The 11,984-nt window shown below is 48.3% G+C and overlaps 2 protein-coding genes across 9 annotated transcripts in view; one reads left to right on the forward strand and one right to left on the reverse strand.

Moving 5' to 3' along the window:
* Positions 1 to 5,238, forward strand: part of Nfatc3 (nuclear factor of activated T cells 3) — a 95,302-nt gene extending 90,064 nt beyond the window's left edge. For all 3 annotated transcript variants that reach the window (XM_005318346.4, XM_005318345.4, XM_078032560.1), the window contains one exon: positions 2,351 to 5,238. Coding sequence is in view for 2 of the 3 variants with exons in the window: in XM_005318345.4 (XP_005318402.1) it covers positions 2,351 to 2,472 (122 nt within the window). In the remaining variant the exon portion in view is untranslated. The remainder of the gene's footprint in view (positions 1 to 2,350) is intronic.
* On the reverse strand, positions 5,071 to 11,975 carry Esrp2 (epithelial splicing regulatory protein 2). Of its 6 annotated transcripts, none has more exons than XM_078032564.1 (15): positions 11,551 to 11,972; positions 11,333 to 11,461; positions 9,714 to 9,827; positions 9,490 to 9,604; positions 9,049 to 9,147; positions 8,785 to 8,839; positions 8,606 to 8,713; positions 8,401 to 8,533; positions 8,277 to 8,319; positions 7,818 to 8,119; positions 7,495 to 7,707; positions 7,189 to 7,387; positions 6,874 to 7,060; positions 6,298 to 6,463; positions 5,071 to 6,218 (listed from the first exon to the last, which is right to left on the reverse strand). In XM_078032564.1, exons 1-15 carry the CDS (start codon positions 11,773 to 11,775, stop codon positions 6,132 to 6,134), a joined length of 2,175 nt encoding a protein of 724 aa, XP_077888690.1. In that variant the 5' UTR covers positions 11,776 to 11,972; the 3' UTR covers positions 5,071 to 6,131. The 6 variants fall into 6 exon arrangements, with proteins under 6 accessions (XP_077888690.1, XP_013221469.4, XP_077888688.1 ...); XM_013366015.4 differs by having other exon boundaries at positions 8,606 to 8,716; XM_078032562.1 differs by having other exon boundaries at positions 11,228 to 11,461.
* Between the last annotated feature and the right edge of the window lie 9 nt (positions 11,976 to 11,984).

Raw genomic sequence — 11,984 nt, forward strand, 5'->3', positions numbered from 1 at the left:
CATTAGAGCAGATTATGCTAAGTGAAGCTAGTCAATCGTTAAAAAACAAATACCAAATGACCCCTTTGATATAAGGGGAGTAAACAAGGACAGGGCAAGGACGAAGAGCTTGAGAAGAAGATTTACATTAAACAGGGATGAGAAAAGGGGAGGGGAGGGGAGGGGAGGGGGGATAGTAGAGAATAGGACAGACAGCAGAATACATCAGACACTAGAAAGGCAATATGTCAATCAATGGAAGGGTAACGGATGTGATACAGCAATTTGTATACGGGGTAAAGTTGGGAGTTCATAACCCACTTGAATCAAACTGTGAAAGATGATGTATTAAGAACTGTGTAATGTTTTGAACGACCAACAATAAAAATAAAATAAAATAAAATAAATAAATAAATAAAGCTATTGTGTCCATCTACAACTTAAAAAAATTTTTTTTGAGACTGGATTTTGCTAAATTTTGCAAGCTGGCCTTGAATCTGTGCTCTTCCCACTTCAGCCTCCCAAGTAGCTCTGATTACAGGCATATATCATCTCATCCCATGACATGAGATTTCGCTAGTCCAGTACCAACATTGTATAGATAAGCAAATAGAGTCTTAGATATGTGAAGTAACTTGTCAAAGAACATGCCTGAAATTGGTGGCAAAGGCTAAATTCAAACCAAACCTAATTTCTAGACTGCTCATCAGCATCCACATTTGCTTTCCCAGGTATTTTCTTATTAGAGCACAAATCTACTCTGACTTATTATTTTCAGCCTTCTGCTTTTCAGTGGAATAAAATTTTTTAGTGCAAAACTTCTCCCACATTTTGAGGTCTGATATGACTGTGTCTAAGTTTCTGCTTGCTTTGACAGTACATTATAGCCCTTTGCCCATGGATTTCTTCTTAACTATCATACTTGCTCTCTAGTGTAACCATATTTGCCCAGATCATTTTTTTTTTAATTTAAATCATTTTCCTGCCTTACTATGCTTTTGACTTCCAAGAGCATGTTAGGTTTTTCTTTTTCTTTTTTTTTTAAGATAAATTACACTATTCACTAAGCATGTAACCTTAAGACAAATTATGTGAACTGTTATAGCCTTATTTAATTCATCAATAAAGGGGAATAGTAGTTCACTTAAAGGGTTGCTGTGAAGATTATGTAGATATCTAATTTTAGTTCTCTTGAGTATATGCCTAGGAATGGAATTAGTATAGAATTTTTAGTTGAATAGCATGAAATAAGACAGAGAACTAAAATTTATTAGGAGATTTAGTTTTTTTTTTTTTTATTTTAGAACTAGGCATTGAACCCAGGAATACTTTATCACTGAGTATATACCAAGTCCTTTGTCATTTTTTATTTTGAGATAAGGTCTCTCTAATTTTCTGAGGGTTTTGCTAAATTGTTGAGGCTGGTCTTAAACTTGAGATCCTCCTGTCTTGGCCTCACCGGTTGCTGAGATTATAGGCATGTACCACCATATACCTGGCTTGTTTAGGGGATTTGGGATTTTCTTTCCCTTTTTTATTGGTTAAGATGTAAATTCTTTGCATCGGGCCTCATGGAGCACTGTGCTCCCTGAGGTACTTGGCACATCAAAAAAACTGATGGAAAACAAGAGTCTGCATGGCAATGGCCCATGCCTATAATTCCAGTGGCTTGAAAGGCTGAGACAGGAGGATTGCAAGGTCAAAGCCAACCACAGCAACTTAGTGAGGCTCTAAGTAACTTAGTAAGACCTTGTCTCAAAATTTAAAAAGGGTTGATTGAGGATATGGCTCAGTTGTTAAGTGCCCCTGGGTTCAATCCCCCAGTACCATAAAAAGAAAACAAAAGCCTACAATCAGAAAGGACCACAAACAAGTACGGATGTCCCACATAATAAAAGGTATTTGTATTAGATAGGATAACAAAAATAACCCCCACATCTTTGTGGTTTTACTTTGGCCAAATCATTCGTTTTCATTCACTTCATAGATTGGAACTGTGGGAATCAGAAAAGGAAAACTTTTCCCAAAGGAATTCAAGTTAGAAAAAGGTTAGATTAAGGTGAACACTAATATTTTTTTATAACATAGCCTTTCCTGTAGAGCACGAGACTTTGGAGATTTGATAAAAAGATTTTCTTAGCCATTCCCTTTCCCAGTCCAAACAGAACTGAGAGGGAGAGAAAGGAATCTAAAGCCACTTGGGAAATTATTTTTTGGTCTTTCATTCACTCAGTTCAGGAGCAGGCTTTCAAGCATTTCCTTTAACCTTTACTGAAAGCCTTAGAAATGAAATAGTTGAGGGAGAACTTAGTGTAAAGCCTGTGGCGTCACTTGGAGGTCACTCATCACTTTTTCTTTTCTTCTTTTTCAGTAAACGAGATAATTGGGAGAGACATGTCCCAGATTTCTGTTTCCCAAGGCTCAGAGGCGAGCAGAGTCACTCCCATCCTCGATCCTGAGTCCCTGGATTTAGGAAGATCTGATGGGCTCTAACAGTTCTCACTGCAGCCTGGTATCCACCAACTTCTCAGCACGTTGCTCTCTTGGACCTTGGGTTTCCAACTTTTTGGCCTTCAGGACTGGTGCCAGGAGTTGGATTCACCACTGTGGGGAAAAGCAGCATTCCTCCACCTCAGGCCTTGGATAGATTTTGTAAAAGAACAGGAGCAGTATAGGTTATATTTGAACTGTGGGGAAGAGAGCTTTGCATTTTTTATATTTAAATAGGATACTTTTTATATGATGGGTGCTTTGAGTGTGAATGCAGCAGGCTCTCCATTTCAGAGATGCTGCTTTTGCAGGTGATCTTGTTGTGTAACTAGGATTGGTAATTTGTACTGTTTTCCTGGTCATTTGAAGGGCCCCTTAGTTTTGATGATATTTTTAAAATAGGAACTTTTGATAAAACCTTCCAGAGGCAAATAGCAACAACAACAAAAATTATCCTAAGCCCATACCAATGCCTCAGAAATTTGGCATGTGTCCTGAAGCCTTTCATAGATTCATAGGAAATAAAGCCAAATGTAGCTCATACTCTTTATAAAAGTAAACTATTAGAAAAATGAGACCATTCCATCATTGAAGTGTTGGAATATAAAGACATTCCAGAGCATAGCCTTTTTGTAACTTTATAGGTAATCTTCCTGCAGTCTCTCCATGCTGACTCCATGTTGAAACTGCTTTTTCCCCTCAGGACCATGGGTAAGATGGCTACTTACAGGTGACTCTGAAAGGTGAAGTATTAGCTAGGTAATTTTCAGTTCCTGACATTCTAAAAACTAGCAGTCAGTAAAAGTGCTCTTCCCATTTGTGTTTCCTGGCCCCAAAACCTTTTCCAAGTGGGAGCTTCTGCTTTTAGTTTGTTCTTGTCACCATTGAAGCAAGTCTCCTCCTGATGGTTCAGACGGCTTTGCAGTTTTCTTTTCTAGAGCCTAGGCAAGCTATGTCAGGAGCTGAGCATAACTGACCTATGCATCAGGATGAACAAAGAAAATGCAGGACTCTATATGGAAAGGCTTTAAGATTCTCACTAGCATAGGTTTGTCCTCCGTTCTGTTTACAGCCTAAAATGACTTTAGCCTAACCTGTCCTGTGTGGGTGACCTAAAACCTAAAACCCAGCCTTTTTTTCTAAAAGGCTTTGAGGTACATCCAAAAAATGAGATGGCATCATAGAACTGACCCTCCAAACCAAAGACGCCCTGGTGCTGTTGCTGGTGAGACTGGCATCCAAAGCAGGGGCTAGCACAAACTCCAGCCTGCTGTCTACCAAAGGAGGTACCCAAGGTGGGTACTTTTTTTAAACCCCACTTCATATCCCTCCCTCCAGTGGGATTCACTAATTGTTTCTGGGCCTATTTCAGAGCCCTTGAAATTTTCATTATGTTTTTAAATTAAATAATGTACTTTCATTTATTCAGGAAGCAAATTTTTTGAGTGCCTACATGTAAGACAGTGTACTGGGCAGATTGAAGTTATTATTGATGTTGTTATTCCAGTGGATTGTAGGTCATAGATGCCAGGACTCTTCTGAGGCTAAGTCAGACCTGAGCAAGGGGCTGGCTTGTTGCCTGCCACCTGCAGGGTAGGAGCTACTGACCTAAAATGAGAAAGTATGGTCTTTTGTTGTTGTTTAAACATCATGGGTTTCTCCCTTAAAACTAGTTAGAGAAACAGCATCTAATCCTTTAGCAAATCACTGTAGCCTCTCTGGGAGCTGGGTGTTTTCAAATTTTATTTGAAAGTAAATTTTGTGTCAGCATGGGTATAGTGAGATTTGCTTTAGGGCCTGTGGTTGGAAGCTCTTCACTTCCTTTGGAGGGAAAGGGGGTTGGCCGCTCAGGTGAAATTTCAGAGACATGGCCAGACTTGCTGTACCCTCTTGCCCCAGGGTAGCTGCCTCATGTGGGGTCCTTGCAAGACCCTTTTGCGGGTTGCTTTGCTGCACTCAAGAAGAAAAGCCTCTATGATCCAGAATTGCTATGCACCAAATTTTTGATGCCTTTTAAATACCTTGATGCCTGTAGCATTAGAAATGCTTTCCTATTTAAAATAAAAGTTAAATTTTAAAATAGAGCTTTGTATACTATGTAAGCAGTTTTATATTAGCTTTGTAAGAGCTGTCATGTAAGAGTCAACAATATTTTTTGGCGCTGTAGATAAAGACAAATTTTTGTGCAACATAGTGGTGTTAAAGCACACATCCATTGGACTATGCAAACTAACTTCTAATGGCAGCACTAAGCAACTGGACATGTGATAGTATGTTCCCCTTCCCTCTTAAACTTGTGCTAGATCTTGGATTGAAGAATGAAACAAGCAGCCTTCTGCTTACTAGAGATGCACAGAGAAACATGGCTGAAAACAGCTTTAAAAAGAACAAGTGTCTTTAGGTTCACATGTGGTGCTGCTGCCGCCCCAGGTCCAACTCCACCAGGGCCAGCTACTGTCACCAGACCTTTATTTGGCCTGGCAGTGAAGCCCTGTGTGTGACATTCAGAAAAGATCTTGGTCATCTTTAAGGCCCAGATGGGCTCAGATTGGAACCCTGTATTTCATAAAATGGATGTTCAGTAAAGAAACTTGTTCTCAGTTATGTTTACAGCACTTGAGATCGTGTTTTCTTGTACAGTTTATATTTTAAAACGTTTTATAGGAGTGCAGTGCTCCTTAACACAAATACAAAGGGAAGAAAAGCCAACATTTCAGGCTTCTCCTTAGTTGTAGTGCTAAAATAATAAATGGTGACAGATCAAAAGTCTCTTTGAAAATCTGTCTTGAGTTTTTCTCCGCTTGAGGCTGGTTGGAACTCTTCACTGAGGCCAAAATTAAGGGCACTGTGACTTTTAGAAAGTCCACTTGGTTAGCAACTTTCGCTGATTTTTACAAAGATAATTCTAAATTTCTTTTGAGGCTTCAGTTCTGCACCCTTTAATGGGTGCAAAGGACATTCCATGGTGTTTGCTGGGTATGGGAAAGTTCAGAGTCCCCTTTAAAATTTAAGCCTGAGTTTTTGTGTGGGGGCCCTCTGCCCCCTAGTGTTTTCAAGGGATGCTGCAGCACATAAGAGTTTGTGGTTTTGCCATCTGATATTTGTGCCCAGCTGGCTATTAACCTTGTGTGGAGACACCCCTGGCACAATGTTGTCTCTGAGGTTTAAGTGTCCTGAGGACAGGAGCTATTTCTCTGCACCTCTCTACCTGCCACAGGAATAACAGGGATTGTAGAGCACTGGGACCTCTATTTAAAGGCTCAGATGGATGGACCCTTTGATTCTCCCAGGAGTCACACATTGAGGGAACCAGGGTTTACATTTTAAAAAGAAAAGCAAGCCTGCAGTGTGCCTATGAGCCCCATGATATCTGAGGACATAGTCCAAGGCAGAATAGACCAAATGCTCTCCGATCTCCAGGTGCCATTCAAGATGCTCATCATCCCTCCAGGTCTCCATACCCCAAGCCCTGGTTGCAAGATAGCCATCATCTTTGGGGTGAACAGGCAGAGAAGTAAGGGTGGAACTGGACTTGGTCTTCTCTGTGTGCCTTCTGAGAGCTTTGACAAGCCAGAAAGAAGCCAGTGGATTGAGAGTGCTCTTGGCACAGGAGAGGCATGTTAGCTGAGAGTAGATATCAGCTTATTTCCTGGCTTTCTCATCTACAAGCACACCCACTCCTTGGGTTGTAATACAGGGCGAGGTGGATCACCAACAGGCATCAGAGTGGCGTAGTCATCAGGGGCTAGCTGAAGAAAGAACACAGGTTTAGGGTAGGGACCTCCAGACTCAGCCAGGCCCCAAATTCCTCAAGCCATACAACCTCACCTGGTAGGCCTGGAAGACACTGAGCAGATCCTTCATACCAGTTGTGTATGGGATACCCTGCATGCGCACCAGGGCTCCTGGCTGGGACAATACTGAGGTGGAAGTAGAAGCCAGGGCAGCAGGGGGTGTGGCGAGGTAGCCCACAGTGGTTGGAGAGACTGGAGGGCTAGGGTGGGATAGACAGGTGTTTGTGCTTTGTACTTAGTTCAGTTCTTCCTTCTTCAGGGGCTTTAGGTGTCACATGCCTGTAATCCCAGCAATTTGGGAGACTGAGGCAGGGAGATTGCAATTTAGCAAGATGTCTCAAAATAAAAAGGGCTGGGGCATGTAGCCCAATGGTAAAGCACCCCTGGGTTCAATCCCTGGTAATACAAAAATAAAACCATTGGCTCTACAGTATCATCTCCCATCTATTTTACAGATGGCATCAGCCAGCCCATACCTTTTACTCCTTTGTCATCTCAGAATAAAGTCCAGTCTTCAACAGACCTTGGGTTATCTGGGCCAGAAAGGGATCACAATCCTTCCCCAAACCAGGACAAGTAGATGGTCTGTGGGATTCTGGCAGCAGCATACCTGGGATAGTAGGCTGTGTAGTTCATGTAGAGTTGAGTGGCTGGCCCTGGGTAGTAGGCAACAGGGGTAGGGGCAGCAGGCACCCTAGCAGCTGGGAGCAATGCTGAAGAGGGATACAGAGCTGCTGTCTCCGTGGGAATAAGGGTTGGGGTCGTCTGGAAGGTGGCGTAGGTGGGTGGTGAGAGGCCTAGAGGCAAGTAGAGAATACATCTGCATGGAGTCCAGTACTGCTCTGGGTGGGACAACTATAGAAATTGGGATGTAGAACAGCCTGGTCCCCACATGCCTCTTTCTCCAGCCCCAGGGAACACTCACAGGGCAGTTTGCAGGGTGGAGGGGACATGCCACTGCGGCCCAAGGTGCCACCCATCAGGACACGGCTCATCTCCTCTGTGGAGCAGGGGACCACCTCTACATAGCGTTCCTTCATCACCTTCTTGTGGCAACGCTGAGCAGCAGCTAGGGCCCGCTCTGCTGACATCATCTGAATGAAGGCATCACCAGATGGCCGGCCCTGTACACACCATCTTATAAGCAGTCTGTCTTGTGCAAGAGTGCCTTACCCCTAAAACTCTTCCTACCTATAAACACAAGTGTCCCCCCTCCCAGCAGCAGTCTCACCTGCTGGTTGAGTACCATGTGTACACCATGGGGCCGAATGTCAGCTGCTGCCTCCCCCAGAAAGTTCAGAATATCTTCAATGGTGGCCGTGTAGGGTAGGCCTCGAAGGCGTACACAATCCCTCCCAGGCCCAGCTGCCAGTGGGAATGGGATGGGTAGCAGTGGAGCAGTCAATGTGGGAAGGAGTGGGCTAGATGCATAGCGGTTCAGAACCTAGTAGGAAGACAACAGGCTTATCAACCAAGTAGGGCAGGGGCACAGAGGAGTAAAGGTGCATTCCCGGGAAGGAGCACATTGTGGGGTGAGGACCCCTGAGTACTCACCTGCTGCACTTCAGCTGCAGTGCTCCTGAAGAGTTCAATATATCGCTTACCAAGCATGCCCTTGTGCCTGCGCAGTGCAGCCTGTGCCAGCTCCTCACAGGCGAAGAGGGCAAAAGCATCACCAGTTGGTCTCCCATCAGGATGGCGTACAAAGAGCAATCCATCAGCTCCCCCAGTCACTGGGCACTCTGGCCCCAGGAAACCTAGTACATCTGTTGGCCCAGCTGAGAAGGGCAGTCCTCGAAGCCTCAGAATCACTTGGTCTTCCCGTGAAAGGAAACGAGCCACCTCTAATGATGTTCCTGTGTGGGGGCAGAGGAGTCAGCTTGTTTGTCGCCTATCTTCATTCTTGTACTTCCAAACATCCAACCATTCAGGGGAGCAGAGAGGTAAGAGGTGGTGGTACGTGGGATAAGGTCAAGAAGCAGGGGAGCTAGGCCCTGGGGAGGGTACACTTACCCCCTGCAATCTTCACAAACTCCTCCCCTGTTGCTTTATATACCTGTGGATACAAAGGGAACAGCCCATGGGTCTCCAGCCTGATTCAGCTTTACCCTGCTTCACTCCCAGCCCAAAGCCCCACCTCAATATAACGGATGCCCATGTGGTGCTTGTGTCTCTGCAGTGCTAGGTCCCGCTGCTCGCTGTCCACAAAACGGATGAGGGCCTCACCATTTCTGCGGCCCTGGGCGTTGAGGCAGAGTGCTACACCACCCCTGTGGAGCCAGCACTGTTAGTGCCTCCTGGGTAGGCCTGCCCTCTGGGCCCTCCCATCCTGCCACACCTACCTGGCAATGTTGAGCCCTTTGAAGAATCGAGCCACATCCTGGTCTGATGACTGCCAGGGCAATCCACGGGCACGTACCACAGTCTCACTGTCTACCACATCAGCCTTGCTGCTATGGGGGCAAGGCACAAAGTCAGGGGTGTCCAGTTGTTGTCACTCCACCCCTACTCCCATACTCACCAAGGTCCCGTCTCATACTTCTGCTTTACCACCTGGGGCTTTGAAAACAATTGACCTGAGAAGAGATGACATGGGGGTCAGCAGAGTATGGTGGAGGGGGTCTCCCCACAAAGCTCTATAAAAAGAGGACAGTTGAGGGGGCTGGCTGAGGAACTGACAATGGGGCTTGTATTCTCTCAGAGGAGGTCACAAGTGAGCAAGAGGACTTTGAGGAATAGGCATTTACCAACCTTGACAGCAAGTAACAGGATGAGGGAACCTTACCACTGGGCCTTTCAAGCAGGTGGAGGATGATGGCCACCATTGTCTTTACTTCCCAGACCCCAAAGTCGTCCTCTGTGGCATCTGTCTCTAGTCCCAAATCTATGGATAGGGAAGTGACAATAAAGAAATTCCAGCACAAGAGGCCATGGGGCACTCAACACTAATCATGTTCACACCTAGGCCCAAGTGCCCTCCAGATACATGCAAAATCTCAAAACACATTGGTTTGACCCAGTTCATGTGTCCCCAGCCCAGATGCAGGTAGATGTGCCCATATCCCAAATGTCTACCAACATAGACAAAGAAATAGGTACCCTCAAGGACTCCAGATAATGCAGACTTGCCTATGTTCACAGTACCCACCAGCAGCATGCACATGCTCAGAAACATAAAAAAGCCTGTAGATGTCCCTCCACCTTAACCCTGTTGGGTCACAGATACCCTGTGCCATGGTGGCCACTGTGAGGTCCCTGGCAGAGCAGGCAGTTGGGTGCTGCAAGTGGAACTCTCTGCGGAGGTCGTAGAAGGAGAAGAAAGTGTCGGGGAGCACCAAGTTCTGGGGGCACATGGGAGAGGGGATGAATGAGGAAACAGTTGTGTTGCCCACCCCCATGACAACAAGGGTCTTGGGAACCCTACCATATATTGTGCCTTAAGTGGCATACCTTCCTTGAGGCCTCAGGGTGCAGAACCTGTCGCAACAGCTGCTGCCCATCAGTGCAGAGCACATAAGGGCCCCCACCCAGGAGAGCCACATCCCTGTTCACCAGCTGTAAGAACTGGGGAAAGGGAGTGAGGAGAGATTCAGTTAAGACACATACACAGACACAGCTCAGTAGGCAGGAATTAGGGCTAGGAGGAGGGAAGGCACAGGTTGCAAAGCTGGTTCAGCCAGATGTTCAGCCCTACCCTGCCCAGGGAGGAGGAGGCCACACCTGCGAGGCCTGTCTCTGTGTCCCAGCCCCCTCTCCAAAACCCTGTCCCTGTCCCAGTCCACTGTCACCTCCTCCAGGCCAAATAAGGGCAGTCACATAACCCAAGCCCCCATCACACACACTCCAGAAGTCTGGAGAGGGGCCAGAGCAAACACTTGGTAGATTGGAACAAGCAGTGGGAAGGGGAGGAGCAAAGCAGGTTAAACCTGTCTCTGAATAGGCACCACCCTCAGGCAGGTGGGGGAAGGCCCAGGCCTGCCTGAAGGCCAGAAAGCTCATGGTCAATGGCAGCCCCGCCTCCAGATCTAACCAACCAGAGGAACAGAGAAACTCCAAGGACAGAGCTCCACACTTGAACACCAGGGGCAGCGTGAGCTTTGACCCACACCCTATTGACCAGCTGGCACCAAGTGTTTGCTCACAGAGGAGGTGCACTCAGGAGGCTGCCCAGCCCCTCCCCCAGGCTCCATCCCTGCTAGAGAACTGGTATAAGCACTAATCACCAATTCACAAACCCCCATCCCACCCCCATCCCTGCCCCTGCCAATTCTGTGACACCTTACAACCTGAGGCTAGCAGAGCAAAGAACCCAGCTTTTCCCTGGCACCTCCCTCAGGTGAGGGATAGGCCAGGAATTTTTTTGGAACAGACTCAGAATCTTTGTGCTTCCTCATCAAAAAGATGAAAGAGTGTGCGTGTAAAGGTACTTACACTCTATACTCAAGAGTCAGTCACAGGATGGCATAGCAGTAAAGAGAACAGCAACACCTCCCTCTTTAGCCAGGCTCAGGAGGCACTCAGCAGGCAGGCTGCCCCCAGACAGGGTAAGGACAGCGCCCACGCCTGGCCAGCCGACCAGGACAGGCCTGGACGAGCACCTTACACCTGGCGGCGTCTGCCCCAGAGGCAGACACCGCCCCTACGCCCCCGCTCCAGCAGCCACCCGGGGGGCGGGCAGAGGACGAGAGCCGTAGAGCCGGGCGACCTGTGGCCAAATCAGGGCCCCTCGACTCTTTCGATTCTAGCTGCTGCTCTGGAAGACCTGACCCGGCAGGTTTAGAGACGTCTCAGCCTCCTCCCCTGCTGGTCGATGGCAGCCGCCATCCCCTGCCCCCGCCCTAAAACAGGAGTGGATGCCCGAAAAGGTTGAAAAGCAAGGCCAGGCCACCGGGAATGGCCAGCAACACATACACACGTACACGTGGGAGTAGCTCAAAGTTTCAAAGAACAATATCCTCTCCTACCACCGGGCCAATTGGTCGCGGCGCACCAGGCCTTGCCTCCTGACGATCTCTCGCACATCCCCACGGCCCGGGTGTATAGTCATCCTTGCCGGCTCCAGCGCTCACCTGCTGCAGCACCTTGTCCAGTGACTCGGCCCGCGCCAGGCTGTCCGCGCTCAGCCCGCTCGCCTCGCGGCACTGTGGACTCAGTGCAGTTGCCTCGGCTCGAATTAAAGACTTGTGCAGCGTCCCAACCTGCGACAGGCGGGGTAGTCCAATCACCCGTCGCGCTCCGTGGGCCCTGAAGTTTCCTGGCGCCCCTCGCCACCTCCTTTCCACCCTACCTGACGGCTCCGCGGCTCCACCACTTGCCATACTATAAGGATTAAGTCGGTCTCATCAGAGCCCAAGTCCGGCCCCAGTGCACCCGCAGTGGCCCCAAACAGCACGACCAGTGATCCAGATCCGGAACTGGGGTCTTCTGCGGAGTCTACTGCGGGGTCTGGGCCAGGCGACAGGGGCGGGGGTGGCGGCGGCGGCGGCGGCGGTGGCGGCGGCGGCGGAGTCATGGCCGCAAAGCAAGGGGGCGCCCGGCCACACACACGCGGACCAACGAGGCGCACGCACGCACCGTCGGAAGGCCGACGCGGTTGAGCTTGGGCGGGACACCTTGTGTTGGGGGCGGCACCTGCGGCACCTCTGGCTCGGTGGGCGCGCCGAGATCCGCCCGCGGCGCCCCGCAGGGCGGGGCGGCTACCGGCCTCCGCCCTCCCCCTGT

Source organism: Ictidomys tridecemlineatus, chromosome 15 (genome assembly GCF_052094955.1).
Source record: "Ictidomys tridecemlineatus isolate mIctTri1 chromosome 15, mIctTri1.hap1, whole genome shotgun sequence".
Classification (NCBI taxonomy): domain Eukaryota; kingdom Metazoa; phylum Chordata; class Mammalia; order Rodentia; family Sciuridae; genus Ictidomys; species Ictidomys tridecemlineatus.

Excerpts from the sequence above, each read along its gene's own strand:
- Esrp2 (XM_078032561.1), bottom strand. The coding sequence starts at position 11,775 with ATGACTCCGCCGCCGCCGCCACCGCCGCCGCCGCCGCCGCCACCCCCG. Across the intron at positions 8,534-8,605 it reads AAAGGGCTCAACATTGCCAG|GGGTGGTGTAGCACTCTGCC; the intron begins GTAGGTGTGGCA and ends CTGGCTCCACAG. Across the intron at positions 8,320-8,400 it reads TGGGCATCCGTTATATTGAG|GTATATAAAGCAACAGGGGA; the intron begins GTGGGGCTTTGG and ends TTGTATCCACAG.